The sequence below is a fragment of the Limtongia smithiae genome (assembly GCF_038497785.1).
Source record: "Limtongia smithiae strain NRRL Y-17922 unplaced genomic scaffold V1518scaffold_2, whole genome shotgun sequence".
Lineage (NCBI taxonomy): Eukaryota > Fungi > Ascomycota > Lipomycetes > Lipomycetales > Lipomycetaceae > Limtongia > Limtongia smithiae.
In genome coordinates this window covers 520,325-546,607 of record NW_027117623.1, presented here as the reverse complement: position 1 = coordinate 546,607, position 26,283 = coordinate 520,325, and the positions used below count along the sequence as shown (strand labels likewise).

The window sequence follows — 26,283 nt, the reverse complement described above, 5'->3', positions numbered from 1 at the left end:
CTCTGCAGAGAAGAAAAGTCTACTTGACTTCTCTTCCCGTCCCCGCAATCAGCATGGAAGGTGAGTCAAGCTGCGCAGGACGCCTTGTCGGCTGAGCCAAACAAGTTGCTACAGTTCAGTTATTCGATTTTTGAATTTTAGATACTAGTTGATTGTACGGGGTAATGTGACTTGATTGTTTTGACACAAAAATATTCCGATCCAGAATTGTCGGTGTGGTTGTTGAAGAATATATTCAGGAAATACTTCAGAACCAGAGGCATTTCAATAAGTGCGCGCGGGGTTAAACTTGTAATTGTAGATTATTGTGTAATATCTTATTCCGTAATATCGTGAACCGTAAGTGCATGCATTGCTTGCTGTCATACAGCCAGTAACCATCCTTGACGTAAGTGTCTGGTGCGATAAGGAGGGAATACCTTACATTCACGCTGCTGCACACCGAGTACCACAGCTGTCAGATGACTATGTAATGTAATATTCTGGCAGGTAGTATTCTCTGTAACTGTATTATAACAAGCACCTGTTCTTCATCTGCTTTCCTGTCCCTTCGGAGGGTTCCTGACACGACGCCTTAAATGACCAACACATAAGTTGCACGATAAGTGTGCAAAAAACAAGACCGCGGGTATAACTAAATCAAAACCAAATCCTAGATTACCGATCAATATTCCCCAGCGAAACCACAGTAAACCAAAGTCACTTAAGCCATGTGCATGTAAGAGTCGCCGTCAATGTCATGTTTCTCATCCACTGCATAGGTGTGCGTTTGCGTTGCACTCTCTTTTTCCGAGGGCCACGAGGTGGCATCGTTATTGTGCGAGTTTGTGCTGGATGAGGATACGCGACGCCCAAAGCGATCACACCAGCCTTCAGCTCGGTCGAGAGTCTCGCTCACAATATGCGTAATTCCAGTTAACATTTGCAAAGCTTCGCTCGCAAACACGATAACCCGGCTTGCATGTTCCCGCGCGGTGTCAGCTTCGGTGTTGCTCTCCGCATCGGTATAAGTTTCTGTTGTGCTGACTTCACTTGCAGTTCGCGTCAATGGCTCCGAGCCGTCGTCGACGGCAGCTAATGGCATCTTCTCATCCGACAACCCTTCCTCCATCGTCGTCAGTGAGTGGGTGGCAGCAGGAGTTTCCGACGTCACGCTACTGCGACGGGAGGAAGCTAATGACGGATAAGCAGCCGATGCTTGCGCCCAGCGCGCGGGTAAGGCAAGTACGTAATTCCGGACATGTGATCGCGCAGGCTCAGGTAGCGCCGCGCCGGCGTATGTCGACACAACGCTAACAACTCTACGGATCGTCACGACGATATCGGCTTTCGTTTTTGCGATTTCTGCCAGCAGGGCGCGGGTCGATGCCGAGGATGCTTGTGAGCCACGTTTTCGTTTCTGCGCGCGTTGTTGTTGCACCTGGGACTGTGAGCGAGCAAGGGACGCAGTGGCGGTATTGCGTTTATCGTCAAGTAGCCTTTGTAGAGTGAGAGTCGCCTTCTCAAGATGTGAGTTTGCATATTTGAGCCACTGCAAACAATATCGCAGACTCCGAATTGAGTCGTCTGATAGAGCGACTGTAAGGCCAGACGCGTTGGTAATCACGCTCTGCCATCGTGAGGTTGAGGCGTAATCACCTCGGGCGCTTACCGGCGGTGGTAATTCAACAACAGAGGATCGCTTCTCGAGCTTGTCGAGCTGACGCAAGGCGAGAGGCTCGATGCGACGAACAACTGGACGTGCGACCGACTCGACCATCTCGGCACCGTACTTGAAGCCGCGGGAGTAAGACTTGCCGGATTCGTAGGCCCTGACAGCAGAGGAAACGAGAGTGTAGTTTGATATGCGATCGAGAAATTGCGACGGCTCACGGGCTTGTTGTGTCGGGGTGGAGGTTGATGGCAGACGGGGAGGGGGGAGAGATGAGCCTGCGGGGTTGGAAAGAGTAGAAGTCATGGCCGGGGGTGTGGTAGCCTCATGAGCGTAGTCTGCACAAGATAGCATTAAAATATGGTATGCCAAAGAAGAAGACTTCGCGCGCGCATGTGACAGAAGGTGTACGGGTATCAAAATAATGCCGAGGCGTAGATCGATATGGAAATCGTGTCAGCGTCGCAATGCTGCGACAAGAAAACTGAAAACGTGTTTGTACTAGTTGAGCCTTCGGAGCCGATGACGAGATTCGGAAGAGCCAAAGTGGCCTCGATCTCGGCATATGATTGTGTAGGCAGGTGACCGAGGATCACGGCTTCTGTTGGGGGCCGAGCAGCACGTGTAAGCCGCACGGCGCGCGGAGAGTTGCCTGAAACTCGCTAGTGCGGATCACATGCAAGCAAACCCAGCGCCGCCTTGTGGGAGAACGAAGATGCGGAGTGCGAGGGTGCAATCGTGCATCGTAGATGGCATAGAATTGATGTAGTAGCGAGGCGAGGCGAATAGTAAAGATAGAATAGACGGGGCGTAGAGCAGACAAGACAGGGTATCGCTGTTGCGGGATGCGCGCGCAAGACAGGGCAAAGACAGAAGGAACGACAGTACTCACCACAACGCAGATCTTCAAGTGCCTCTGCGGCCAAACGCACGTCGGGGTCATCAATAGAAAGACCGGACGTAAACGACATCGAGTCCTCGTCGTCGGTGGTCGAGGAGGGGCTGTATGTGGTCGGTGTGGCCGTAGTATTGGAGGTGTACGGCGCGAGCGATGTGGGCGTGGAGGTAGTCACGGGGCTTGCCAGAACGGTGCCCTGCTGCATCGGCGAGCAAAGTGCCTGGATGGACAAGCGGCCGTCCTGGGTGTGCGGCATGGCGGGTCGAGTGCTGGTGGTGGAAATAGCAGTGATGGAGGAGTGATCAGAGGAATCGCGGGACGGGATTCGACGGCGAGCTTGTGCCTGCACAACCGCACCGCCGCTCCGCACTTATGCCGCTCCGCGAACCTGTCCCCGGCCATGACTCGAGACACCGACATTCATCTTCCCCTCCCGTTAGGATGCCACCGCCTGGCGACCTCCGCGCCGCACTGGCTGCCGTCTCGACGAGGTTTCCCGCTTCTCTGACCGGTTTACACGCGCGCGCAGCCCTCGCACTCGCTACACTCGACCCATTCCACCCGATCAGAATTGCCCGTATGTGCCCAGTGGTTCCTGCTATGATCCGAGCTAACTGTAACGAAAGTGCTGCCATTCGAAGCCGACAGACGTGACACGAAGCGGATAATGGATTCTCTGATATTGCTCGAGGCGCCAGTGCCATATCGGAAACTAGCTGCCAACGAGCGCGAATGGCATCGAGTCGTGTGCAATCGCGGGTTGGGAAAGGACTCTCGTGTGCAGTAAGTACGAGCAGCGCAGCAAGTCGCGCATGTACTGGCACACTTGCTGATAAACATGCAGTGGGGGCCCGTACCTTGAAGAAACAATCACAAACTACATGCAGACCTTCACTGCGCCGTCGACGTTCCTGATCAAACATAACATCACGCTCGTCGAGAGCATGCGACAGCCGCGGACTGTCGACGATTTGTACGAGACGTGCCACTTTCACCTTTTCGTTAGCACTGCGCTTTCCTCGCTGGCACTGCCATTACCGGAGACAATTGTGCCTGCCCTGCGGGTGCTTGACGTCGACTCGGTCGACGCCGTCCAGGCTGCAAACAGCGCTGTGCAGGACTCCGCCGTAGTGATCTCGACAAAGGCGGCAGAGGCGCTGTTACCAGTCGAAGACGCTTGGGCAGAAAAGTCAAAGATTACAGATCTTGCAGCGGTGCTCTCAGATCGTGCTATGATTATGCGTCGTCTCGTCGTGTCTATCCTCGAGACATGCGAAGAGTACGTGTGCTCGTCGCGGGCATACATTCAGTCTGCCACAACTATTATTGACCCAAAGGATGATAAGCGAGACGTAGCCGCCGCACGCAAGGCGTGGGCTAAGGAGGCACACACAGAGCTGCGGGATGTGCTTGGCACGAGCCTACTCTCTTTCGAACGGCGCGTCGCGTGGTGGAAGCTTTACTGGGTGACGGACGACATCGAGCAAGTTGTTGCTCGAGAAACTGTTCTTGCGGGGTTTCTACCTCGAGCAGAGCGGCGTCTCGTCTATCTCGTGGGACAACTGAACGGGCTCTCGGCCGGGGGCGCGAAGCCGCTTCTCCCCGCTGAGGAAGTAGGCACATGTATTGGTCGCACGCGCAATAGTGTTCGGGACGAGCTGCTTCCTGCTCTACATGCAACGGCGCAGAGGCTGATCACAACAACGTTCATACAGATGCAGCTACCACTGGCGGCCGTCGCGGCTGCGGGCTGGCAGTGGCTCGACTTCACGACATACTCTGCCGGTGGACTCGCACTGTTTGGCGCCGTGTGGGGATTCCGACGCGTTCAACGAAAGTGGGACGCCGCGGTAGCCGAGTTCGTGCGAGAGACGACTGAACGGGCAGCGGCTGCAGCTGCTGAGGGCGAGTCAGAGATTTTCCGGGCGTGGGAGGCACGGGTTGCGGAGATGCGCGCGACGCTGGATGCGCAGGCTGCGGTCGGTGCGGGGCTGCGGAAGGGCCTGGAGGAGGAGCTCTAGATGCATAGACCAACAAAAAATTCCCCGAAGTGGTAAGTCGCCAAACGCGGTGCGGCTCAGAATCGATGCAGGAACGCGCGAGGCGTGCGGCGCGCTAGCCGTGCTGGGCCTAGGGACAGCGCACCCGAATAGGGTGTGAAACGCCAGTGGCCCCCCTGTTCGCGTCGTCGTTTGCTTCTTCTATTCTTCTTCCGTTTTCGCCTCCCCCCCGCCCATCGCCACATCCCCGCCATGGCTATGCCGGCGTTGGGCGACGACGCACGCTATTGGTCTGAGGCCGACGTAGCGGAGTGGCTTCGCTCCGTCGGCTGCGCTCACTACGCGCGCCTCTTCCTCGACAACCACATCGACGGCGACGCCCTCCTCGAGGTCGACCAGGCCGTCGTCAAGGAGCTCGGCGTGTCCAAGGTTGGCGACCGCGTGCGTCTTGTTGTTGCCATCCGTGGATTGCGTGCGCGCACTGCGTCTGGCGCTGCCGCCAGCGCCGGACACGCGCGCGCATCAAAGGCGCAGACGCTCGACCGTTTCGACGACGCGGCGGCTGTGTCGCCATTCGCGGCCTCGCCATCACCGTCCGCCCTTTCGCCCGTTGCCACTACACCGGTGTTTCCTTCCTCTGTTGCCGCCGTTGCAGGACCCACTGCGCCGCAATACGTTCAGACGTCAGCCACGACAGCAACTCTCGCCCAGGCAAACGTCCGCTTCATCTTCACGCGCGGTCACACCAAGGTCGTTGACATCTCCGGCTGCTTAAGCGCAGAAGCCATCGTCAAGCGCGGCATCCGAAAGTTTGGCTGTCGCGACCAACCGACGGAATGGACCGCCTTCATTGCAACCGACGCTGGCGCGGTGCGAGAAGTGGGTACCAACGAGCTTGTCGCGCTTTGTCACACATCCCGTCACCCCGCACGAGAGCGCATTATGCTTGTGCCGATGAGCCAGTCGCCAACAAAAGACCAGTACCAGCGGTCAATTCAGATCTCGTGGCAGCAAGCAGGGAATGAAGCGGCTGCGCATGCAACCACCCCAGCATCATCAACACGGCCCGCAACCTACATCGATAACACCGTGCATGATCAACTCTCACCAGTACCGCCTCTTCCGCCACCAGGCCCTAAGCCCGCACTGCGTTCGCCAACATCCCCGCGCGACTTGCCTCCTGCACCACCAATCGCTCTGGAACAGCAGGAAAACAATCACAAACAGGAACAACAGCAGCAAGAACCGGCTGTAGAAGATTCGGAAATTCTCGATTCTACGTTACGGCCAAAGCGCATTCGGAAGTTTCTCGGTCAGCGCCCCCCAAGTGAGCTAATTTCGTCGAACTTGGCAGAGTACTTTCCAGGTCACGAGTCCCGCGTGCTCGAACAGACTGTACGCAATTCGATTAGGAGGTCAAAACGCATATCAAAACGCATCTCGGTGGCTACCACCGCATCGTATACATCGTCCTTGCACGATTCTTTTATGGCGCCGAATCAAGCTGGCTCCGATGACTGGAGAACACAGCAGCAGTCGGATCTCCCACCACTACCGCCACGGCCACAGTCGCAGCAGTCCGCATATACGACGTTTTCGCAATCATCCACCCGCCCACAATCATCGATCACGCAATGGTCGATGCGCCGGCAAAGTCAGGCGTCGATCGACAGCAGCAGCATGAGACGGCCCTCTGTTGGAGAAGCGGAGGACGATCAGTTTGATGCGAAATCGATTGACCAGCAACGCCGACGACCATTCTCTTTGTTCTCTCGTCCTGACACGATCAATAGCGCAATGTCGGACAACAATTCTATCATAGAGCTAGAAGAGCCGGACAACGAGGACGATCTAGTTGACGACGAGACAGCGATCGAGACGCGAGAAGATGGCGAGGAGGATGAGGCAAGACTGGAGGCTGATTACGATGCAGATGGCGGCCCGACCAGGTGGATCAGAGGCGCATTCATCGGTTCCGGCTCGTTTGGAAGTGTTGTGCTCGGCCTCAACGCGCTGACGGGCGAACTTATGGCTGTCAAGCAGGTTGAAATGACAAAGGATGACCAGGGCCGTAAGAAGTCCATGCTAGATGCCCTGCATCGCGAGATCCAACTTCTTCGCGATATGCAACATGAAAACATCGTACAGTATATTGGCTCGAGCTCCGATGGGCAGTTTTTAAATATTTTTCTCGAATACGTTCCGGGTGGATCAGTTGCGACGCTGCTTAGCAACTATGGTCCTCTTGAAGAGCCACTGATCCGAATATTCGTCAAGCAGATTTTGTGTGGTCTTACGTATCTTCATGATCGGGATATTATTCACAGAGACATTAAAGGCGCTAACGTTCTAGTTGACAATAAGGGCAAGATCAAGATCTCTGACTTTGGCATATCAAAGCGTGTTGAAGCTGGCCTGATGCCCTCGGGTGCTAATGGCAAAGACAACCTTCAGCATCATCGTCCGTCTCTCCAAGGATCCGTCTACTGGATGGCACCGGAGGTCGTCAAGCAAACTTCGTACACGCGTAAGGCGGATATCTGGTCTCTCGGTTGCCTTGTGGTCGAAATGTTCACTGGCACTCACCCGTTTCCCAATTCCACGCAGATGCAAGCTCTATTCAAGATCGGAACAATGTGTTCACCGGATATTCCCAAGGTGGCCTCAGAAGATGCGAGACAGTTTCTCGACTGCACATTCGAGCTTGACTTTGAAAAGCGCGCGTCGGCGGCAGAGTTACTGCACAATCCGTTTCTAGAACCGGCCGTCACCACGACGACTGCTGGTGGTAGTGGCGGTGGCAGCGGCGGAAGTGGCGGAGCCGACGAGGCGTGATTTTTTTGGGTTACATGGTATTATGGTATTGTCGTTTTCGCGCCGTTTAAGATACCACTTCATTGGGCCGAATTAGTTATGTTGGAATTTTGGATGAATTTGTGTTTGCATGGTTGATATATGGAATGGAGTTTGTGAATAGTCTTGCATGATATAGAAATCAAGCAGTAGAGGGAGCTTGATTGTTCCTATCACTGCGGTACATAGTAATAGTGAGCGTTATATATAGCTGTTCGGTGTTGCATATGCTCTTAGTTGACGGACCTCGTCGGCATTAAGCTCGCGAGTCGTCGAAAAAATTTAAAGTTTGGACGCGCTCCAAGCGCCAGACCCCGGAACTTGTCTCGCGACTTTGACCTCGAGCCAAGTCAGAGACTCATACACGCAACTAGAGCCATGTTTCTCGCCCGGACGACGGTCAGCGCGGTAGCGGCGCTTACTCTACGCTGCCGGGGCGCTGCTTCGGTGACGTCTGCAACGGCCACAATCACCACAGCAATCCCGACGATGGTCTCGTCCAAGACCACTCCGAGCCATAAACGCGCATTCCACACGACGCCGACAACGCACAAGTCGCCGGTATCAATTGTGCCCGCCGTACATCACCGCATCCGGTACAAGAAGAGTCTACTGCACCCACGGTACCGCAAGCTACTGATGACGCCGAAATGGGACCCGCGGTCGCACTACTTCAAGCCGCAAGCAACACAGCCCTCGCGGCTGCAGGCGCACTTCGATCACACCATCGCGGGTGACTTGATGCTCGCCAACTACCGACACGGCGAGACGCGTCTGCGCGGTCGCCGGACGCAGGAGTGGGACGGCAGCTCGCCGTACCATTTGAACCGGCCTCTGCGGGCCCCCGCCGGAAGCGCAGTGGCGACGCCGGATATACACCCGCGCACGTACAAGAACGTGCCTTTTTTGACTGCGATCTATGTGAACACGTTCGTGCGCCGCGCGGTCGAGCAAGACCCCGAGCGCGCGCTGCCGACGCTCATCGCAATGCAACAGATCACGGGGAAGAAGCCCACGCCTGCGTACTCGCGTGTCACGGTGCAGCAGTGGCGTCTACGCAAGCGCATTCTCGTCGGCGGAAAGGTCCGCATTACCGGCCAGAAGATGCACCAGCTCTTCGCCACGCTTGTCGAGCTCGTGCTGCCCCGCCTCAAGGACTTCAAAGGCATCAACAACTCGTCCGGCGACAAGTTCGGCAACATCTCGTTCGGTCTCGAGCCGGAGGATATCAGGCTTTTTCCCGAGATTGAGGGAAACTCCGCGTTGTGGCCTGCTCTTGCAGGTATGCATTTTACCTTCGTGACGTCTGCGCAGACGGATCCCGAGGCGCGAACGCTACTGTCCGCGCTCGGCGTGCCGTTCCAGGGCCGCGAGAGATTCCACAACGTTCCTAGTGCCGACGGACCCAAACAGACCAGAAAGAAGGGCATTGTGTACTACGAAAACAGTCAGGAGTAGTCCCACTATCTGGTTGTTTGTTCTCGGTGTAATTTTTGTAAATAATATGATCAGTTAACCGTTGTGGCGAAAATAGAAATAAAAGTTGCCACAGATTTAAAAACCAAAGAAAAACACCAATCCATCATCACAACAATTTGTAATGCCTGCATACTTCACACAAAAAACAACCCGGGGTTGATGCTATGATGACGTCACTAACTACTCACTACTACCGCTCCTTGTGTTAGACTATGCTTATATCCTGTGTCTCGTGTAGTCGCTGTCTGCACTCAGCTCAAACTCGCCCGCCTCCGCGAGCTGGCGCTCTTCGTCAACCTCGCCCGATCGCCGGTAGCTGCCGCTTGATGAGTCATCGTTCGCGCGCTCGTACTTGACGCCGGAGAAATTCTCGATGCCAGAGGTCTTCTGCCACAGCCAGATAAGCACTAAGAAGTAGAAGAACACGAGAAACGAGACCGAGTAGATAACCAGCGTGTAGCTGGAATGGTCGATCATGGCGGCGTTGATCATAATAAGCTGCTCCTCATTCGCAAACATGAACAGGAATCCCGAAGCCACGAGCAAGAACGGCGGGAGATACTGGAAGGAACGAATGTTGCCGCAGTCGCTGGGAGCGTCGTGCAGGATAAAGGAGACCTCGACGAGACGACTAAAGCCAGCGCCCATTAAGGCCATGCCGAACATGGCGTGAATCTTGGTTGACAGCTCAAGGTGCTGAGCGTGCACAGACATCGCCCAACCAGTGAGAATGATAACCAACGCAGGAACGTAGTTGCGACGCGGCTGGCCGTTCCGCTTCGACAGAAACAAACCGACAAGACCAGCGCACCACCACACGATTCCCATGCTCGTGTGCTGATAGTCGCCGTGGCTCCAGGCTTGACCCCAACGGTGCTCAGTGAAGGTGTTGACTATACCCCATGCAGTGATGACAGCGCTGTCGTAGAACTCCTGGCTGTGGCCACTGCGTGCAAGCAACGCCTGGCCGCAAATAAGCATTAACAGGAGAACACCACCATACGCAATGAACGCGCTACCCATGATCTATATCAACGTATCAGCATAAGTGCTACCAAAAGCAGTCGTCAAACTTACACCATGAGCGAGACACTGGCCGAGATGGTCACCATGGCAGAATCCAAGAGCGGTGATACCTCCAAAGCCCATCTGGACGTACGCAAGGATCGGGATCAAAATTCCCGAGATGCGGTGGAAAATCACGCCAAACTTTCTGAGTATCCGGTTCAAGCCGCGCTCGAGGTGCAGCTTGAGATATACGCCCACGACAAATTGCGCCACCATGACAAACACAAGGAAGTTGGCGAACACGGCATGGATGTTGTGGCTAGGGAACTCGCGTCCCTTATGATGGTGGCCAAGGAACCATGCGACGGTAGTGACGACCGCTCCAGCGACTTGGACGGGGACGTGGAAGCGGTTCTTGGTCAAGCCCAGAATCATGCCGACAGGGAAGATAATGGCAAAGGACACGAACATGAGCTTGGTTTTAGTCAGACATGGCTCTTTCACAGCATTCAAACACCGAAGCATACCACAATATGAGCCCAGAGAATGCTATCGAGAGGCTCCGGAGACGTATATTCGCCGTCAGGAATGTCGTCAGATTCATGCTCATGAGCCATGACAGTGGCCGGCGCGAAAGCTGCCACTGCCAGCAGGCTCGCAAGCAGCGTGGCCGGGAGATGCCGGCTGGTAGAGAGCATCTGTAGTTGATGAATACTCGCTGTTGGAATCGCTCCGTGGAAGTTGAAGCTGGTTGCAGGAGCAGGACGGCGTGGGGGCAAATGGCAGCGCGACTAAATAATCGTGACCGCGCCGGCGGCCGCGTTGCGAGTAGATTGACGTGGGAGGGATCAAACCTTATTGCGCCAAACAGAGTTACGTACGATAGATATTACGTAGAACTGATCACGGCGCACACGTCGCCTTAACCAAACTAACTTGTGTTTACTCGTGTTTACTTGTGTGACCATAGGAACGCCAGAGAGAAGGCTGTAAGTGTAAGGTGCCAAGAACTCACAGTGCGCAGCAGACCGCCGAAATATGGACGCGACAAGAAGAATCCCTACCGTGGACACCACCGCAACAGTGGCCGCTGTCGTCGAAAAAGCGGAATACGAAGATAGCGAGCCGCTGTGGTCTCTCGTTGCGAGGAGCCTTCAAGACAAAATGAAATGTTTGAATATTTACAATACAGTCAAAAATCTAGGCTCTAAGTCCGAATATTTTGCTCATCGTCCAGTCAGTTTGGCTGCGCCGAGTTCTATCTCAGCTAGTCTCTCGAACACTTTTGGGTAGACTTCATCGTAGAAGATCTGCAGATCATGTTTTGGTATTTTACTGAGTACGTACTCAGCCACGTCGTTCGGGTCATGCGAAACTGGCCGATCAATGCCAATGCTGAGTTTCACGAAGTCCTTTGCTGGTATTCGTGAAACTATGCTCTTTAGTCCATTATGGCCTCTATGAGAATGGTTAGCGCGCTTCTCCAGTGTGTGTCCCGCCGCCTGTGATTACCTAGTTGAGCCTCCGATTCTTGCGCTAATCTTCCCGACGGGCAACGACATTTCATCATGTAGTACGACAAGTGTTACCTGACCAACTCCGAAATGTCGTTGCGACCAATGTAACGCGTTCAGCACGGCAGGTCCGCTGGTGTTCATGTACGAAATCGACTTGAAGAACGCTATTTCATGCTCCACAGTGTTTTGATTCAGTACCGACTGCCCCAGATGCAGCTCGCCATTCAAGCCTCGTGAAACGACCTTCCGCAGACTGCGTCCGTGCTCTGCGACGAGCATATTGAGAATAATGTGGCCAACGGAGTGCCGCGTGCTAGCATATTGGGGGCCCGGGTTACCGATAGAACAGACCTATAACAGAAGTCAATATGCATAAAAGCAAAGGCTGCTCGTTGCAATGCACACCAACCAGTAAATTGCGTAGCTTCGATGGTGCTGTCCGCGGGGTAGAGGCCATGCCGAGTGAATCAGCATGGCATCGAAATGGAGCTGAGTTTTGCGCTTCGCGCGTCGGTGACCTCATCGGAATCAGAGTTTGCGCTAAGCCTATCCTAGATCAGCAATTCCAGACTGAGATGTGCCGCGAGACACGCGTAAACATGAGCACGCGATGCATCGCTTTTGCATTCGCCTTGTCGCGATTTTTGGACTCTCAGCCACCGCCTGTGCCTGGCATCGTTATCCGCCCTTCCTTGTCTCTGTCGTCCCGGTGCCCTACGCACTGGCTCGTCTTGTCTTTCTACATCTGCGCATTTGAATTGTGATTGTGGACAGCGTGCTTCTGGCTGTGTCTGCGGTGTCTCGCATTTGAGAGTATTGGTCTCCTTCCAACACCAATCCTATTCGTACGCGCCCGTCATCGATTGTTCTCGCGTCTTCTGTACCTTCGTCACTTGCCTTTCACAGTGGATCATTGAACAAACGATAGTTGTCAGTCCTCAAACATCTACCCTCTCTTCATTCATTCTCGCCACTGCGCCTGTCCATATGACTTAGCCGCCATTACTCGGTTTTTCTATCCAAGTTTTTGTTATTTCAAGCGAACGTGATACTTTTATTCGCAACGCTGTGTTTTGAGAACATCACATGGATGATCGAAAGCGGGCTCTACCGATCAAGACCGATCCTGACGCACCGCCGCTAAAGCGGCAGGCGACCGAGTACGCAAGTCCTTCTACGCCTCAGAATGGAACCGCATCTTCGGGTGTACCGTTAAATCAGGAAGATGTCTATGTGAGTTCGCTTTTCGCGTACATGAAATTGCTAAGTGCGGTGCTGATAAGTACTCTCTGTTCAGTTATTTCAAAAGGAGGCCATATTTCGGCAAATGCAGGTGTACCGGCGTGAGCGGGATCTATTGCAGCACCGCGTCACACAATTAGAGCAACAAACGGCGTATCATGATGATCATCTGCGACTATTAGAACTGTGGTGGGACGGGGTATGTTACTATTTTTGTCGTGGGTCATGCGATGATGCTGACTGTATTGGAGCTCGTCAAACAGGTTGAAATCCTTGGCGGCCGACCACCGTCGGCGTCAACGGCGAACGGAGAAACCAAAGCAATTCCAAAGATTTCCCTGGCGTTGTCTCCAGATCAGTACGGCGAACATCTTGCAACTAAGCGCGCGAGCATTTTGGAGTCACTTAAATCACTGTTCAAGTCGATTACCAGCGGCAGCATACCCGAGGAAGCTAAATTACAAGAAAGCTTAGCCGGGCTAACGACTGAGGTCGCATCTTTGAAGGCGGATAATGAGCGACTACAAGATGAGCGCGAGGATTTAGAACGACGTCTCACAGACGCGACCTTCAAATTCATGTCTGCAGAAAAAAAGCTAGACCGGATGAAGAGCTCCACACTTGCCAAAATCGAACGGTCGTCGGTCTCAAGTCCAGCAGTCCAGCGCGAGAACTCGGTGGATGAAAAGGCCGAACAGGAGAAGAAAGCCGAGGCGGATGACGCGTTGATTGCGAGAGTACAGAAAGAGTCAGCCGCGATCGTCCAGAAGCAGTCTCAAGAACTTACGACTCTGCAAACTAAGGTGCTGACTTTGCAAGATGAAATTTCAAAACTGAATTTCAAATTTTCGTCACTCTCAGAGTCCGATATTGTTGCGTCTGAGCCGTACAAGATTCTAAAGATCAGATACGATGAGCTCACCACACGTTCAGGTCATTTGGAGGCACTTAACGAGACTATCAAGCAAGAAAACGAGAAGTTATCGGGCGAACGAACAGAATACAAAGAGACCATTGCTGCGGAATATCAAGCAATAGCAGACGACGTTGAATCACACAAGAAGAAGCTCGAGTTGGACTTGACACGGATTCGAGCGGCGCGAGACGATCTCGCGACGGAACTTACAATCAGGAGGGCGAAAGAAGACAGTCGCGCAAGCACACTGGTCGAGCTCACAGCGTTGGCAGAGATGCGAGCGTCGCGGATAAAGTCGCTAGAGCTGGAAGTTGACAGGTGGAAGACGCAGTGTGAACCACAGCTCGATAACGGTGCTGTCGCGCCGACGCCGTCGCCTGATGACTCCGCGGAGGAACTGTTAAAACGGATTGAGAAGCTGGAGAAGCAGAACCAGTTTTTGTCTGCGGAGCTACCTGGCATGGAGACCGCATTTAACCAAGCGCACGCTCTGAGTACAAAGAAGGTTGCTGATCTTGTCGAGCGCGACGAGAAGTTGATGCGGTTAGCAGGCGAGAAGGCAAAGGCGGATCAGAAGTACTTCTCCGCAATGCGTGCTAAGGACGCAACTGCGACGGAGAACAAACTTCTTAAAGCGCAATCTGTCAAGAGCGGCGAAATTATTCAGCAATTGCGCGACGCAGAGAAGTCGGTATCACAGAAGGTAATCATTTTGGAGAAGCAAATCGCCGAGCTGGAGAACATGAGGCACACGTATCAGGTGCAGCTGCAGGAAGTGCAACGCAAGTGCAGCGAGCAGGCCGTGTCTCTCGAAAGTTACCGGTTGCAAGTTGAGAAGCTGTTTGCTGAAATGCAGACGCGGGCCTCTGCGATCGCGAGTGAGGCTGAAGCGCGGCGGCAGGCCGAGGAGCAACTCGAGCGGACCAAAGTGGAGCTCGAACGCTGGCGCTCCGAAAAGCGTGGTGGCTTTGGCAGTGTCGCCGAGGGTGGGGGTGGTAGTTTGGGCGGTAATGGCACCGGTGCGAGCTCCAGTTCGCTGCGCGGGAGCAACGGCGTGGACGCCAGTCAGATCGAGGGCCTGCGTGCGATTGCAATATGTTCGGTCTGCTCAAAGAACTGGAAGGACACGGTGATCAAGACGTGCGGACACTGCTTTTGCAACCAGTGCGCGAACGACCGGCTGAACGCGCGGCTGCGGAAATGCCCAGTGTGCAATAAGCAATACTCGTACACGGACTTAATGGCTGTGCATTTGTAGATATATTGGTTTTCGTTACGGATGTGGCACAATAACACGAGAAGAGTATGTAGCACGCGGGGGAACTGGTAACTCCTTAGTATATTTGGTGAAACAGCGTTGTATACAGTGTTTTAGCTACTTGTGTATGAATAGAGGTCGACGGATTTTGTTATTGGTTATACTAACTATGTTCTTGGAGGTGGAAGCGAGCACGGTCGCGTGGGATGCACAGGGACATTTTAAATTTTTGACCTGTAAACCGTGTTGTGCTCTCTGCATCATTCCACTCACTCACTTTGCACTCCCCACGCCCTCGTATACGTTCTCTGACCTGAAACGAAAGATGGTCGCGACAGCAGAGACAGCGAACTACAGCATTCAGCTCGATGACCTGACACCAAACAATCTTGGCGTGCTACGTCGAATTAACAACGTCGTGCTGCCGGCTCAGTACTCGGACGCGTGGTATAAGGACAGCCTGAATGTCGGGCAACTCGTCAAGCTCGGTACGTTTCGCGTTTAGGACGGTGGTGTTGTATCATACGTACTGATCTTGGTGATAGCTTATTTCAATGATATTCCCGTCGGCGCGATCCGGTGCGGACTTGAGACCCCATCTCTGACAAAGGGCAGCAGCAACGGCACCGACTCGTCTGCGGCGGTCGCAAAGATCTACATCATGACCTTCGCGGTCCTTGCACCGTACCGCGGCTACGGCGTCGGCAAGAAACTTATTGAACACATCCTCGAACAAGCTGAGACGATGTTCGTGAAAGAGGTATATTGCCACGTCTGGGTTGAGAACGAGGACGCCATGCGGTGGTACGAGAACGTGGCCGGGTTCGCCAAAGGTGAATTTGTGGCAGGGTATTATAAGCGCATGACGCCGCCGGGGGATGCGTATGTGTTCCGGAAAAAGATCGAATGAGGACGATGGTGGTGGTCGAGGTGAGGGATGTAGATGGTGAGGGAGTTGATAGCGCATCAACTGCACCGCGGTGATTTTAGAATATGTTATATATATACAGTAAGTTCCAATAGTAATCATGCAATAACCCTACTTTTCGGCGAGGACGGGATCAGCATCCGCAGCAGCCTCGACTTTGACCGCCGCCCCCTCTTTCGTCTTCTCCTTCTCTAACCTCTCCTTCTTACTCTCCTCGCTCTCTTCCTTATATCCCCACAGTACACTCCACTCCTTTCTCACTAACGCCGTCACCGCAACTGCACCGCCGATGCCGGGACACAGATACAGCAACGCCGGCTGAGCGGTGCGGAACACATGCATGATCACGATCGTTGTGACGAGCGCGACCACATAGAGCACCATCGCGGCATGGAACACGGGCTTGGGAAACTTGCGCGCGGAGGCGTAGGCGAGGTTTGGATGCTTGCGGTGAAAGTTCCATAGGTCAAAGCGGAGGCAGAGAGAGAGGAATATGGCAGGTACGATGATGTCACCGAGGCCGAGCATCGCATTCGAGCCGCGTGGGGAGGAAGCGGTCGCGGGGCGCGGGGCAGTGAGCTTGATGGGCACTGTCATGGATGTCGCGACGGTGACCATGATGTCGGTTCCAAACACAAAGAAAATGTCATACAGAAACAACCCTGTGAGCATGACGTACCCTGTCCGGAACGAATCAATCGTGAGCAGTCTGATACTCGAGAACGCGAAACTCGTGCCGAGGATGTTGCCGAGCGCCCAATTCTGCGTGTACCAGTTGCACACAACGATCGCAAGACCGAGCGGAAATCCAAGGAGCTCCGCCGTGGTCACGTAGAACTTGCCGACATCTTCAGGGATGGGCGGCAACTTGCTCAGAGCGCTGGCGACGCCAAACTGCCGGATCCAGAACCACGGGGAAAATGATTGTTTGAATGACGGCTCTTTGACGACCTGCGCAAGTAGCTCCTTGCGCTCCTTCTCATCCTCTGCTCTTTTAGCCTCGTCCGCGCTCTTGTCCTCCGCGCTCAAATCCGCGTTCTTCGCCTCCTCAAGGCCTTCCCACGGCGGATTTTCCGTGATCACAATCCGCCACCGCACCAACCGCGTGCCTGTCCGCTTCGCCATAAACCGCATCATGCTGCCAAACGTCGTCGCAACCGCAAACACACCAAACACCGCAAAATACGCGTTCATCACGAGTTCGATATACTTCTTGTCGACCTTCTTCAGCACGAAATACAGGCCTACCAGCATAGCCCCGCCTAGCACCGGCATCATGTACGCATCCTCCTCCGCAAGTTGTTCGCGCGAAGAGGGCGGCGATTGTAGGTCCGCTGGGTCGAAAAGTGCTTTATCGCTTGGATCGGCCGGCAGCGCGGTGTCCGGCCGGTGCAGTGTCGCGTGGGCGCCGCTGTAGATCACGACGCTCGCGGAGACGAGAAGCACAGAGTAAGTTAGTACAACCGGATCAATTCCATACGCCTCCAGGCGCTCCAGCACCGTCTGCTGTGTCGTAGCCCACCACTCCATTACACTGTGTGTGGCGATTGATCTGAACGGAGACGTGTGCTTCTCTGGCTGACTTCGATATTCGAAATTACCCGGAGCTGCCCTGATTCTGCTCGTGTTCAATTCGTGGGCGTTCGCGTTCGTGCAGGTGCCGGGAAGTTCCCTGGTTCGCGTCCCTTGTACCTCTGAGGTAAACAACCAGATAGGTCTGGGCCTAGCCAATTACGTACTCATGTTCGCATGCCCTCGGATACAGCATACAAGCATCCATCACGTAACACACTGCTAGGCGGTGTCTGACGGTGTCTGACTGCCATCTTCACCGCCTCAACAAGAGAGATATTATTAGGTTGAGCTGCTTTCGAATTTTAGTGCACACCACGAGGATTCTTTAATACAATATGCTTAGCCAAGCTATCTTCACACACAAAAGTCACAAAAAAACCACTGTTGAAAGAGAGAGAAGATCTTGGTGATTTAATAGAAAACACGAACAGAAACGATATAAAACTATGCAACAAAGAACGAGTTTATGAGGCCTTTTTTCCAGCTGAAACTGTTGAAGTTTCTTTCTTTTGTGAGTGAAAAGATTCGCGGCTGGCCGCCAGAAAACCCGCAGTGACTTTGATGCAAGTGTTGTTTCGCTGGCCGTGCTTGTTTTTGGTATAATTTTTTTAGACGCAGTCCCGCGCGACGAGGCCACACCGCCTCTTCGTGTTTTCCCGCTTGTAAACCCCTCCACCTCGCGCTGGCCCGCGTTCGCCCACCATAGTGTTATAACAAGAATAATGAGAAAAGAGTAGAGTAGCGAGGTTCACCTAACGACACGCTGAGAGAGATATCTGGGTGTAATATTTATCGTGAAATTCATTTATCAGTCTGTGGGATGTGGAAAAAATGCCGTGCCTTGAGAGCTGTTTATGCCTTGACGGGCGTCGAGTATGTCTTCGCGATGTCTGGGATCTGTTAGTCAATTGAACATCAGCAGCAAACACGAGAACAGAGAACGTACGAGGATTCTCGACAAGGAAAAGGAAGACGAATTGCAGCACGTGAGCGGCAACGGAGACACCGAGGAGAGTGTAGCTGGCGACCATCAAGGAGATGCCATAGTAGCCAGCGTAACCAACCGAGTACATGGGGTGGGGCACGAGCTCGAAGATGCCATCGAAGCAGAGCTGGAGATCCTCAAGGAAAAAGAAATCGCCCCAGTACCAGGCGTAGTCCTTGATAACCCGATGGGCATCGAGCTTGACGAAGAGATTGAAGACGAAGAGGAAGATGCCGGCGGCCCAACGGCCGATGTGGAGAGTCATGCTCTGGTTCTCGGGCACATTAAAGCAGCACGCGGCGAGCAGCATGTACGACGTGAAGTCTGACATGAGGATCAAGTCGACCAGGCGGCGGAAGAGCAGCCAGGTGTTGTATTCGAGCGGAACGGCATCGAACTTGTAGTCCTTGCCCATTTTAGTCGAGAGCTCGCGCTTAACAAGGGAGTAAGTGGTGCGCTTCAGGTATCCGGCATTGGGGCCGGGCTTGGCAAAGATCTGGCTTTGCGCGGCCCACTGGGTGAGTCGTCGGTGGAAGGACTGCTGGTACAGTAGGTAACCAAGGCCACCGTTGTAGGAAAGACGGGAGACAGTATAAATGGCGAGAAAGACCCATTTACGAATACTGCTAGGGAGCACAAAGAGGAGAATGACGTAGGACGTCAGGATCGTGAGGGTCAGGATGTCGGCGAGGGACTTGGGCTTCGAAGGGTCGAAGAGCGCGGTGACCATATCCTCGGTCACGGGGACAGGGAAAACTGGAAAAATGAAGTAAGAATTGATCGAAGTTCATAACAAGATGCGTCTGACTGAGTGAATGATGCGACCAGAGCACAGGTGTGTGGTGGGGGTGCCGACCAAGGGTGTTCGCGATGATCGCGTGCACAGTGCACGTGGCCTCTGCACACGACCTCTCCCGGAGCAGGGAAGCACCGAGAATTCAAGAAAGGGGTCCTGCCAGACAGACACCCATCCACACATCCCAGGCAATCGCAACGACAGCAATCAAAAAAGAAAAATACGCACCAGTACCGTCCGGCGTGCGGCCGTAGGTGACCTTAGACGTGTCAGGCTTGAGGTAGTCCGCGATCTTGATGTCGCGCTTAAGCTTTTTCAGCTGCGCGCCCTTTTGCGCAAGCGCGGCCTTGCGCTGCACGTATTTCTTCGCGAGGATATCCTTGTTGGTCATGAGCCGGTGCTTAGACTTGCTGAGCAGCGACGCCTTCGCGGGTACGGCGGTGGTCGTCGCAGAGTCGGGAATGCCGGCGGTCCGCGTGATTGGCGAGGCGGCGTCTTCGGCGGCGTAACGTGCGCGCGAGTGGGGAGAGTCGGGTCGCATTGTGCTGGGAGCTAGGATCTCGGAGGCGGGGACGCTTATGGGCTGTTGAAGCAAAGCGCGGGCGCGGGTGTACGGGGGTCTGGCGGTGGCGGTGGGGATGGATGCAATAGAGGGGACGCGGGATGTGCGATGGAGGCGCCGGAGGCGGAGCGCAGCCGGGACGAGAAGCGCGTTCGCACGCACAATCGATCATGCGGGGCTCGTACCCATCACGGGGCCACATTTCGTTTGTGATTTCAGGCACACGTGTGAGAACAGTCACATTTACTCTCTATATAACATGTCGATCATCGTCCCTTGACTTCGTACTTACTTCTGCTTCTTCGCTTCCTCCCGGTCCCGTTTCGCGTAGATCTCCGCCGTGAACGGCCTGCAGCACAAGTTAGAATCGTCAACACACCCATTAACCGCACACAAACATACTCCTCGAAGCGCAGCGCAATCATGTACATAACCAGTACAAGCGCTGTGATCACTAAACCAGCAGGCTTCGCAAAATACAGCGCCGTGCCGAGAAACGACAGCGTCGAGCCGTAGTACATTGGATTGTCGGTGAGGTTGAACGGGAAACCGGTCACGCGCTCACTCATGAGGATACCAAAGTAGTCGCCAAGGTAGGTGCCGGTCACGCCAAGTGCCCACATACTGCTCAGGACAAGAATATTCCCATATGCAAATGTACCGACTGCCATCGCCTTTACATAAGTGTGGTCGAGGTACTCGAGAACTGGTTGCTCCTTCAGTGCACGCTCGTAACTGAACCACACATTAGCATTCAATCCCCGTCCACCCCGGAAACTCTGCCGAACACATACAGAAGATCACGAATGATGCCGAGCGAGAAAATCGTGACGGCAAGAGCGTAGCATCCCCATCGCGGGTTACCGAACGCACACTTGGTCAAAATGTGAGTCTTGTATTCTGTCCACACCACCGCGTCAGCAATTTCCATTCCCTCTCTCCCACATTCTCTGAACCCCACCTAGTCGCGCAGCGATGTTCCAGAAAGTAGGGTTGAACACAATTGACGCCGCCGACACTATCGTAAGTTAGTCCACAGTCTTCCCTGAATCCGAGTGCGAGTGCCCGACAAACTAGATCACAGGGGGTCATACACAATAGAGACTCCTTGGTGAAGTCGACATAAGAAGTAATGCACGTCATGATCTAAAATTTCTGAAGCTGTTGGAAAGGAGAACCTTGAAATACTCGTCAGCACATGCACTCCCTGAAATCCCGGGAACAGTCCACAGCATAACTGCCGCAGGCACAACAGCGCATATACTCACAATTTTGTACACAAGAAAAGAAGGGAGATCAGACGCAGCAAGGCACGCAAGACAGAGATAGTCGAAGGAGAAGCGCGTAGACGACGGCCTCGGAAACAAGATCTTCGTGAACTTTCTTAAACTCGCCTTCGGACACGGTCCCTGCGAACTTTATTTCGGCGCGCTCACTTCGGGAGCCTCGTCGGACGCGTCTCGAGCAACTCTCAGCATCCATGCCATGACCATGAGCCCCACTGTGACGATTTCGACTAACCGCGCTATAGAACAAGTGGCAGTTCATGTAGTTCCGTGCAAGATCAACCACGACGGGCGAGCCAACACGCGCCGGCATTTCAAAGTGCGGAGGTATACGCCTGAGAAGCGTCACGACAGGGATACTACACAGTCACAGGCTGCTAATGCCGAAGGGGCGCAATCAGACGCGCACGGCGATAAAGATGATACCGTGTCTGGAGAGCTCCGAGAGACGCATTTTAGAGGACGGCGGTTCCTGGGACAACACGTCCCCCTTCCCAAGGGTTACACAGGTCTGATTCTACCGCCAGCACAACACGGGCAATGCGCAAAGTCGCTAGAAGTCCACGCAAAATACTCCGTCTACGATGACGAGTCGTCTGACGATGCTGGCAGCTCCGGCGAGCTCATGTGGGAACCGACTGCGAGTTTCTCGAGCATCACGGTGTGGGGACACGACATTGTGCCAGATGGCGCAGAGAGCCCGTGGATCAGCGGCGTACAGCAGTGGATTGCATTCGCCAATATAGTAAGTGACTTTTTGCTATAGTTCATGACATTGACTGACATAGCAGATGCATGGAGAGGAAGTATCATAAAATGCAATGCAATTATCTGTGTAGACACTACAACTTCACAACATTACTGTTCGCTTCCCGCGACTGATAGTCGTACAAGTTAAACGAAAACACCAACACCCCGCTCTCCATGCGCGCACAGATGTAATGTCCATCTCCTTGGAGATCAAACATCTTGGAGGTCTGGTCGAGCGCTAACAGGATGCCGTAGTACGACCACTTGACTTCGGTTTTGTTGTAGGACGTGAGCGTCAGCCGAGTCAGGTACGAGCCTTCGAGCATGAAGATCGAGTCGCGGAAGGGCACTCCGACGAGGGAGCCGCCTGAGGTGAGAAAGCCACCGATTTCCGTCATCTCGAACGTGTCTAGGTCGACTTTGGTCAGCGTGCGCACGCCGGAGCAGGTCACGTACATGAAGCGCGTCTGCAGAGGTCGGAATAATCGAGTGTCTTTGGTGAACGCGAGCGGTGCTTCAAACAGCACGTTCTCGTCGAAATCAAAAACAAAAATATACGAATCAGCCTCGTGTCTGTTCTTGGCAGCAAGCAAGATTGTCTGCTCTTTCGTCGCGTTGATACCAACACGGTGCATGACCAATCCGCGCTGCTCCATGAAGCTCTGAATGCGTCCCGTAGATAGTTCCTCGTTCATCGCAGTGTCCCATAGCATCAATTCGGTGTCCATGACAACTCCGATCATATCGTTTGACGACGCCATGTCGCGCGTGTACGATGACAAAAGCTGCCGCTCCTGACACGTCGACGGGTTGCGCAGGCTCCACACCTTGCACTTACCCAGCGCCGTGACACCTCCGCAGATTTTCTCGGAGCAAGTTAGATTATACCAGCTCTCGCGGCTCTGCTGGAGCTTCCATCTGCGATCGGAAAACAGCTCGTATAACACCGTAAGCTTGAGTTCTGAGCCGACCATGACGCCCGAAACGATCAACCGGCCGCCCCAGTATGCCATAACTGATGGCCGGAGATCCGAGATCTCTTTGCGCGTAGCAAGTCTATTGGATTGCTTTATCGCGATGCTGCGGAAGGTGCATAGTCGCAGAGCCTCGAGGTTTGACACGTTCTGATCCTGTGGTCGCTGCGAAAGTATCTCGTCCGCGTATTCAAGATACCGCAGCTGACTGCAAATGAACTCGCTTGACAACCGTTCGCGCCAGCGCTTGGACACCCGGTGCCAGCTGAGTACTTCGCGCGCTGAGACGTAGGAGAGGACGATAATGAGGATCTCGGAGGGGAGCAGTCCGATGATGTCGACGAAAAGTTGACGCTCGCCTAGAAGGTTGGTGAGATACCATATATCAGATGGCAGCAGGTTCGTGAAGAGTCCGTCCAGCCTGTAACGCGTGAGCACAAGGACAGGATTCGGCGTAGGTGTGCACGAACGACTTACAGTTCTTGGCGCGTGGTAGATGCAGTGATGTGCTTGAACTGCTCAAACGCATGCCGCACTGCATGCACGTCAAAGACGTCTTTGGATGGCAATTTTGCAGGATCGGGGATATCGTCCATGATGTCGTTCGTGAGTAGTCTTATCGCGTGAGGGTCGTTGCGGTCTGTCCGAAGTTGTCTCCCCTAGCGCCTCTGGCTCATAGCAGCAGGAGCAGACGCAGCATTGCTCTGTCGCAAGACTTTATCGCCGGAAGGCGAGTACTTGATTGAGTTTGTGCGGGGTCTGCGGAGCTGGCGGTACCGATCGATTAGGTAGAGAATAATACTGCGGAAGGCACACACCATAGGAAGGGCGGCAAGTGCGCAAGCCCTAGCCCGAAATGTTTGTGCGGTGGGAGAAATTTTATCAGAATGGTCGACGACACACCATTCGGACTGTCGCGAGTGAGTTCCAGATGTGACCATTGGAAGGCGACAATATGGTCGATGGTTCAGACGATGACATGCCTACGTGAGTGTTGCGACGGGGGTGTGTGTGTGGCCATGATTGCTGACAATGGCAGGCTGTCGGCGGACACGTTAGCGCTGCTGCAGGAGTTCCAGCAAACACAGAGCGACCGCGTCGCCGCGTTCGAACGACTGCGCGCGCGCGCGGAACAGCGGTTTGACGACGTGGATGGTGCAGAGAAAGTGCGCGAGGGCGACGACGACAGCGATGCGGACGACGAGGGCACGGCGCTGGAGAATATGGAAGTGTTTGAAGAGGACTGGAATCTGTCGCAGTTCTGGTACACCGATGCGACGGCGCGGCGACTGAGCGCGTATGTGCTTGCTCCGCTGGTGACTATCGACGTGGACGACGAGAACGCGGCGCCGGTGGTAGCAGAGGACTACGCGACGCGGCCGGATGTGCACGTCGCGATCATCTCCGCGCCGACAGTGCACCAATACCTGACGCGACGGATATTGCCCACACTTCCACGCGATGTGGCAGCAAGGATCCACTCAGTCGTGTTTGAGCACGACGACCGGTTCGCTGTGTTCGGGCCCGGCCAGTTTGTGTTCTACGATTTCAACGAGCCGACCAACGTGCCCGAGACGATGCGTGGGCGGTTCGACGCGATCATCGTCGACCCGCCGTTCTTGTCGGAGGAGTGCCAGGTGAAGACCGCGATCACGGCGCGCCTGCTTGCGAGGCAGAGCGCTACAGCCAAGGTCGCGGTATGCACAGGCGAGAAGGTCGCGGACGTGATTCTGCGCACATATCGGTCGTGGAGCGTGCGGCGGACGGGCTTTCGCCCAGAGCACCGCAACGGACTGCAGAACGAATTCCGATGCTTTGCGAACGTCGGCGTCGAGGGCGTGTGGACGCTGCGGGAGGAACGGTGAGGTCGATGGGAATAGTCCGGGCGGGGAGGTGGAGTTCGGAAACGCGGACTGCGGTTAGGGCGGTTCAGGGTTGGCTCCTTCTAAGTCGGCCGGGTCGGAGACGGGTGTGGCGCGGAGGCGTGGGCTGGGGCGGAGGCAAGGGGTTGCTGTCCAACGCAAATTAACTCATGTGGCGCTGTGGAGTGCGAAGCGCGCGGTGGCCAGGGGGCCGGGTCGGCGCCTCGCTTCGCAGCACGCGGATGCGCCCCCTGGGTCCGCGCGGGATGGGGTGACAATGGTGCTGCGATGCGCTGCGCGGCAGCAGTCGCTGCCGTGAGAGCCGGCGCGGGGCGGGGAGCCGTTTGGTGGGGCGCGCTGGCGCAGGCGCAGGCCGGCCCGCAGGCGGCAGTGCGGCGGGGCACTGGGGGGAGGGGGGACCGGTGGGCGGGCCCTGGCGGCGCCCGCACACGAGAACTCGTGTGCGGCGGTCTGGCGGTTTGGCCGCGGCCGGCTGCCGGCCCAGTCGGCTTCCGCGACCAGCCACTGAGGGCCAATTAGCGCGTGCTGCGAGTCGCCCAGAGCCAGACGGCCTCTGGCTGGGGGCGGACAGAGCGCGAGCCGGCGTCGCGGAGCGCAGCAGCAGACACCGAGGCACCGAGGCACCGGCAGCCAGCGCGCCCGCGGATAGCTATGTGCAGCGGAGCCGGAGCAACCGGATTGGGCACAAAGTGGTTTCCATTCCGACATGCCGCGGTCGTGTGCTGTGACCGCGAGTGCGGGCACAACTCCTTTGTGCGGACCAGCGATGATCGTTGGAGCTGACGATGCTGCGGCATGGCTGTGACGAGGGCGGCGAGTCTGACCGCTCAGGGTCTCGTTGGTCATGCGGCTAGCGCCGGCCGGCCGCTGGAAGCAGAGCGCAGTGGGAAGCAGCGGCCGGCACTTTGTATTCCGCTTTCGGCGCGCTTCCTCAAGGCCGTCCGTCGCGTCCGTCGCGTCCGCAGCCTCCTTTGTTCAGATAGTGGCACACAGATACCGCCATACTGCCGCCCTCTCCATGCGCGGAGATTTTTGCGCCTACGTGCTCCGCCCTTCCCAGCTGCGGCCTCCCCTGGTACGCAGCCCTGCCGCGAGAGCTGCGCTGCGGTCGCGCCCCACGGTCGCCGGACATCGCTGCTCCAGGCTCCAGCGCACCCTTGGCGCCGAGCGGTGGCTGGCTCGCGGGACCGGGGGCGGGAGCGCCACCGACCTCATATTGCACAGCAGCACACGCCACGGCAGCCCTAGGGGCAGTAATTACTAGCCAGTCCAAGCAGGACAAACCTTGCTCTGCAGGCGGCGAAGGTGAGCGCGTGCGAAACGGAGCGACAACAGAGCAATTTAGCCAATTTGGCAGCTTGTGTCAGCGCGCAGTTATCTCTGTCGATGCGACGAAGACGATGCCCGCGACGCTGCTGGAAAAAAAAACACACGGAAATCAGTCCACGCGGCGCTGTCCGCCGTCACAGGGAGCCCACAGCCACCGCGACACGCATGCAGGAGTGTGACGCGCGCCTACAGCAGTATGCGTGAGCTGCTGACGGCCGCGAGGACCCAGTGCAGCGCTGATGCTGGTGCGGATGGGAAGGGCGGGCGGGGACGGAGCACAGCGGCGGAGTTTTCCCAGCGCGTCAGCGAGGGAGGAGGACCCGGGCCAGTGAGACGGTGTGACGTGTGCTGCGATGAGGCAGCGGCTGTGGCGGTGCATCGGTGCAAGCGCGT

The 26,283-nt window shown here is 55.2% G+C and overlaps 14 protein-coding genes across 14 annotated transcripts; 7 read left to right on the top strand and 7 right to left on the bottom strand.

The window, feature by feature from the left end:
* Positions 1 to 262: 262 nt before the first annotated feature.
* Positions 263 to 2,852, bottom strand: V1518DRAFT_158129 (transcription factor Opi1-domain-containing protein). The gene is made up of 3 exons (XM_066900792.1): positions 2,544 to 2,852; positions 425 to 1,989; positions 263 to 359 (listed from the first exon to the last, which is right to left on the bottom strand). Exons 1-2 carry the CDS (start codon positions 2,803 to 2,805, stop codon positions 704 to 706), a joined length of 1,548 nt encoding a protein of 515 aa, XP_066761237.1. The 5' UTR covers positions 2,806 to 2,852; the 3' UTR covers positions 263 to 359; positions 425 to 703.
* A 127-nt stretch (positions 2,853 to 2,979) lies between these two features.
* V1518DRAFT_411842 (uncharacterized protein) lies at positions 2,980 to 4,685 on the top strand. The gene is made up of 3 exons (XM_066902961.1): positions 2,980 to 3,126; positions 3,176 to 3,332; positions 3,394 to 4,685. The coding sequence occupies exons 1-3, from the start codon at positions 2,991 to 2,993 to the stop codon at positions 4,568 to 4,570; spliced, it is 1,470 nt and encodes a 489-aa protein (XP_066761236.1). The 5' UTR covers positions 2,980 to 2,990; the 3' UTR covers positions 4,571 to 4,685.
* On the top strand, positions 4,686 to 7,616 carry V1518DRAFT_411840 (kinase-like domain-containing protein). Its single transcript, XM_066902960.1, has one exon. The coding sequence runs from the start codon at positions 4,802 to 4,804 to the stop codon at positions 7,382 to 7,384; it is 2,583 nt and encodes an 860-aa protein (XP_066761235.1). The 5' UTR covers positions 4,686 to 4,801; the 3' UTR covers positions 7,385 to 7,616.
* A 67-nt stretch (positions 7,617 to 7,683) lies between these two features.
* On the top strand, positions 7,684 to 8,963 carry V1518DRAFT_411839 (mitochondrial 54S ribosomal protein uL5m). Its single transcript, XM_066902959.1, has one exon. The coding sequence runs from the start codon at positions 7,781 to 7,783 to the stop codon at positions 8,858 to 8,860; it is 1,080 nt and encodes a 359-aa protein (XP_066761234.1). The 5' UTR covers positions 7,684 to 7,780; the 3' UTR covers positions 8,861 to 8,963.
* A 15-nt stretch (positions 8,964 to 8,978) lies between these two features.
* Positions 8,979 to 10,764, bottom strand: V1518DRAFT_158011 (uncharacterized protein). Its single transcript, XM_066900791.1, has 3 exons — positions 10,417 to 10,764; positions 9,959 to 10,363; positions 8,979 to 9,907 (listed from the first exon to the last, which is right to left on the bottom strand). The coding sequence occupies exons 1-3, from the start codon at positions 10,585 to 10,587 to the stop codon at positions 9,098 to 9,100; spliced, it is 1,386 nt and encodes a 461-aa protein (XP_066761233.1). The 5' UTR covers positions 10,588 to 10,764; the 3' UTR covers positions 8,979 to 9,097.
* Positions 10,744 to 11,953, bottom strand: V1518DRAFT_411836 (peptidyl-tRNA hydrolase-domain-containing protein). The gene is made up of 3 exons (XM_066902958.1): positions 11,816 to 11,953; positions 11,402 to 11,757; positions 10,744 to 11,347 (listed from the first exon to the last, which is right to left on the bottom strand). The coding sequence occupies exons 1-3, from the start codon at positions 11,927 to 11,929 to the stop codon at positions 11,116 to 11,118; spliced, it is 702 nt and encodes a 233-aa protein (XP_066761232.1). The 5' UTR covers positions 11,930 to 11,953; the 3' UTR covers positions 10,744 to 11,115.
* Positions 11,954 to 12,067: 114 nt separating this feature from the next.
* On the top strand, positions 12,068 to 14,984 carry V1518DRAFT_411833 (BRE1 E3 ubiquitin ligase-domain-containing protein). Its single transcript, XM_066902957.1, has 3 exons — positions 12,068 to 12,639; positions 12,704 to 12,847; positions 12,900 to 14,984. Exons 1-3 carry the CDS (start codon positions 12,493 to 12,495, stop codon positions 14,820 to 14,822), a joined length of 2,214 nt encoding a protein of 737 aa, XP_066761231.1. The 5' UTR covers positions 12,068 to 12,492; the 3' UTR covers positions 14,823 to 14,984.
* V1518DRAFT_411830 (acyl-CoA N-acyltransferase) lies at positions 14,978 to 15,864 on the top strand. The gene is made up of 2 exons (XM_066902956.1): positions 14,978 to 15,310; positions 15,368 to 15,864. The coding sequence occupies exons 1-2, from the start codon at positions 14,992 to 14,994 to the stop codon at positions 15,730 to 15,732; spliced, it is 684 nt and encodes a 227-aa protein (XP_066761230.1). The 5' UTR covers positions 14,978 to 14,991; the 3' UTR covers positions 15,733 to 15,864.
* Positions 15,800 to 17,577, bottom strand: V1518DRAFT_411829 (signal peptide peptidase-domain-containing protein). Its single transcript, XM_066902955.1, has one exon. It carries the CDS (start codon positions 17,278 to 17,280, stop codon positions 15,862 to 15,864), a length of 1,419 nt encoding a protein of 472 aa, XP_066761229.1. The 5' UTR covers positions 17,281 to 17,577; the 3' UTR covers positions 15,800 to 15,861.
* Positions 17,578 to 19,880, bottom strand: V1518DRAFT_411826 (phospholipid methyltransferase-domain-containing protein). The gene is made up of 2 exons (XM_066902954.1): positions 19,335 to 19,880; positions 17,578 to 19,066 (listed from the first exon to the last, which is right to left on the bottom strand). The coding sequence occupies exons 1-2, from the start codon at positions 19,645 to 19,647 to the stop codon at positions 18,078 to 18,080; spliced, it is 1,302 nt and encodes a 433-aa protein (XP_066761228.1). The 5' UTR covers positions 19,648 to 19,880; the 3' UTR covers positions 17,578 to 18,077.
* V1518DRAFT_411825 (phospholipid methyltransferase-domain-containing protein) lies at positions 19,881 to 21,113 on the bottom strand. The gene is made up of 6 exons (XM_066902953.1): positions 20,937 to 21,113; positions 20,763 to 20,846; positions 20,630 to 20,686; positions 20,463 to 20,568; positions 20,071 to 20,403; positions 19,881 to 20,017 (listed from the first exon to the last, which is right to left on the bottom strand). Exons 2-6 carry the CDS (start codon positions 20,809 to 20,811, stop codon positions 19,957 to 19,959), a joined length of 606 nt encoding a protein of 201 aa, XP_066761227.1. The 5' UTR covers positions 20,812 to 20,846; positions 20,937 to 21,113; the 3' UTR covers positions 19,881 to 19,956.
* V1518DRAFT_411820 (ribonuclease H2, subunit C) lies at positions 21,030 to 21,925 on the top strand. The gene is made up of 2 exons (XM_066902952.1): positions 21,030 to 21,699; positions 21,746 to 21,925. The coding sequence occupies exons 1-2, from the start codon at positions 21,154 to 21,156 to the stop codon at positions 21,767 to 21,769; spliced, it is 570 nt and encodes a 189-aa protein (XP_066761226.1). The 5' UTR covers positions 21,030 to 21,153; the 3' UTR covers positions 21,770 to 21,925.
* V1518DRAFT_411819 (uncharacterized protein) lies at positions 21,704 to 23,575 on the bottom strand. Its single transcript, XM_066902951.1, has 2 exons — positions 23,156 to 23,575; positions 21,704 to 23,099 (listed from the first exon to the last, which is right to left on the bottom strand). Exons 1-2 carry the CDS (start codon positions 23,272 to 23,274, stop codon positions 21,797 to 21,799), a joined length of 1,422 nt encoding a protein of 473 aa, XP_066761225.1. The 5' UTR covers positions 23,275 to 23,575; the 3' UTR covers positions 21,704 to 21,796.
* Positions 23,507 to 24,877, top strand: V1518DRAFT_411818 (putative N6-adenine methyltransferase-domain-containing protein). The gene is made up of 2 exons (XM_066902950.1): positions 23,507 to 23,665; positions 23,718 to 24,877. The coding sequence occupies exons 1-2, from the start codon at positions 23,634 to 23,636 to the stop codon at positions 24,541 to 24,543; spliced, it is 858 nt and encodes a 285-aa protein (XP_066761224.1). The 5' UTR covers positions 23,507 to 23,633; the 3' UTR covers positions 24,544 to 24,877.
* Positions 24,878 to 26,283: the final 1,406 nt, after the last annotated feature.

Excerpts from the sequence above, each read along its gene's own strand:
- V1518DRAFT_411829 (XM_066902955.1), bottom strand. The coding sequence starts at position 17,280 with ATGGAGTGGTGGGCTACGACACAGCAGACGGTGCTGGAGCGCCTGGAG.
- V1518DRAFT_411830 (XM_066902956.1), top strand. The coding sequence starts at position 14,992 with ATGTTCTTGGAGGTGGAAGCGAGCACGGTCGCGTGGGATGCACAGGGA. Across the intron at positions 15,311-15,367 it reads CGGGCAACTCGTCAAGCTCG|CTTATTTCAATGATATTCCC; the intron begins GTACGTTTCGCG and ends TCTTGGTGATAG.
- V1518DRAFT_411825 (XM_066902953.1), bottom strand. The coding sequence starts at position 20,811 with ATGACGTGCATTACTTCTTATGTCGACTTCACCAAGGAGTCTCTATTG. Across the intron at positions 20,569-20,629 it reads GAACATCGCTGCGCGACTAG|AATACAAGACTCACATTTTG; the intron begins GTGGGGTTCAGA and ends TGGTGTGGACAG. Across the intron at positions 20,018-20,070 it reads ATTGCGCTGCGCTTCGAGGA|GCCGTTCACGGCGGAGATCT; the intron begins GTATGTTTGTGT and ends CTTGTGCTGCAG.
- V1518DRAFT_411840 (XM_066902960.1), top strand. The coding sequence starts at position 4,802 with ATGGCTATGCCGGCGTTGGGCGACGACGCACGCTATTGGTCTGAGGCC.
- V1518DRAFT_411842 (XM_066902961.1), top strand. The coding sequence starts at position 2,991 with ATGCCACCGCCTGGCGACCTCCGCGCCGCACTGGCTGCCGTCTCGACG. Across the intron at positions 3,127-3,175 it reads CCACCCGATCAGAATTGCCC|TGCTGCCATTCGAAGCCGAC; the intron begins GTATGTGCCCAG and ends CTGTAACGAAAG. Across the intron at positions 3,333-3,393 it reads GGAAAGGACTCTCGTGTGCA|TGGGGGCCCGTACCTTGAAG; the intron begins GTAAGTACGAGC and ends ATAAACATGCAG.
- V1518DRAFT_411819 (XM_066902951.1), bottom strand. The coding sequence starts at position 23,274 with ATGGACGATATCCCCGATCCTGCAAAATTGCCATCCAAAGACGTCTTT. Across the intron at positions 23,100-23,155 it reads TCTACCACGCGCCAAGAACT|GCTGGACGGACTCTTCACGA; the intron begins GTAAGTCGTTCG and ends CACGCGTTACAG.
- V1518DRAFT_158011 (XM_066900791.1), bottom strand. The coding sequence starts at position 10,587 with ATGCTCTCTACCAGCCGGCATCTCCCGGCCACGCTGCTTGCGAGCCTG. Across the intron at positions 10,364-10,416 it reads TTCTCTGGGCTCATATTGTG|CTCATGTTCGTGTCCTTTGC; the intron begins GTATGCTTCGGT and ends ACTAAAACCAAG. Across the intron at positions 9,908-9,958 it reads GCCAGTGTCTCGCTCATGGT|ATCATGGGTAGCGCGTTCAT; the intron begins GTAAGTTTGACG and ends ACGTTGATATAG.
- V1518DRAFT_158129 (XM_066900792.1), bottom strand. The coding sequence starts at position 2,805 with ATGCCGCACACCCAGGACGGCCGCTTGTCCATCCAGGCACTTTGCTCG. Across the intron at positions 1,990-2,543 it reads ACTTGAAGATCTGCGTTGTG|ACTACGCTCATGAGGCTACC; the intron begins GTGAGTACTGTC and ends TATCTTGTGCAG.
- V1518DRAFT_411820 (XM_066902952.1), top strand. The coding sequence starts at position 21,154 with ATGACCATGAGCCCCACTGTGACGATTTCGACTAACCGCGCTATAGAA. Across the intron at positions 21,700-21,745 it reads GGATTGCATTCGCCAATATA|ATGCATGGAGAGGAAGTATC; the intron begins GTAAGTGACTTT and ends CTGACATAGCAG.
- V1518DRAFT_411836 (XM_066902958.1), bottom strand. The coding sequence starts at position 11,929 with ATGAGGTCACCGACGCGCGAAGCGCAAAACTCAGCTCCATTTCGATGC. Across the intron at positions 11,758-11,815 it reads CGAAGCTACGCAATTTACTG|GTCTGTTCTATCGGTAACCC; the intron begins GTTGGTGTGCAT and ends CTTCTGTTATAG. Across the intron at positions 11,348-11,401 it reads AGAATCGGAGGCTCAACTAG|AGGCCATAATGGACTAAAGA; the intron begins GTAATCACAGGC and ends CCATTCTCATAG.
- V1518DRAFT_411826 (XM_066902954.1), bottom strand. The coding sequence starts at position 19,647 with ATGCGACCCGACTCTCCCCACTCGCGCGCACGTTACGCCGCCGAAGAC. Across the intron at positions 19,067-19,334 it reads CCGCACGCCGGACGGTACTG|TTTTCCCTGTCCCCGTGACC; the intron begins GTGCGTATTTTT and ends TCATTTTTCCAG.
- V1518DRAFT_411833 (XM_066902957.1), top strand. The coding sequence starts at position 12,493 with ATGGATGATCGAAAGCGGGCTCTACCGATCAAGACCGATCCTGACGCA. Across the intron at positions 12,640-12,703 it reads TAAATCAGGAAGATGTCTAT|TTATTTCAAAAGGAGGCCAT; the intron begins GTGAGTTCGCTT and ends CTCTCTGTTCAG. Across the intron at positions 12,848-12,899 it reads TAGAACTGTGGTGGGACGGG|CTCGTCAAACAGGTTGAAAT; the intron begins GTATGTTACTAT and ends ACTGTATTGGAG.
- V1518DRAFT_411818 (XM_066902950.1), top strand. The coding sequence starts at position 23,634 with ATGGTCGATGGTTCAGACGATGACATGCCTAC. Across the intron at positions 23,666-23,717 it reads TCAGACGATGACATGCCTAC|GCTGTCGGCGGACACGTTAG; the intron begins GTGAGTGTTGCG and ends TGACAATGGCAG.
- V1518DRAFT_411839 (XM_066902959.1), top strand. The coding sequence starts at position 7,781 with ATGTTTCTCGCCCGGACGACGGTCAGCGCGGTAGCGGCGCTTACTCTA.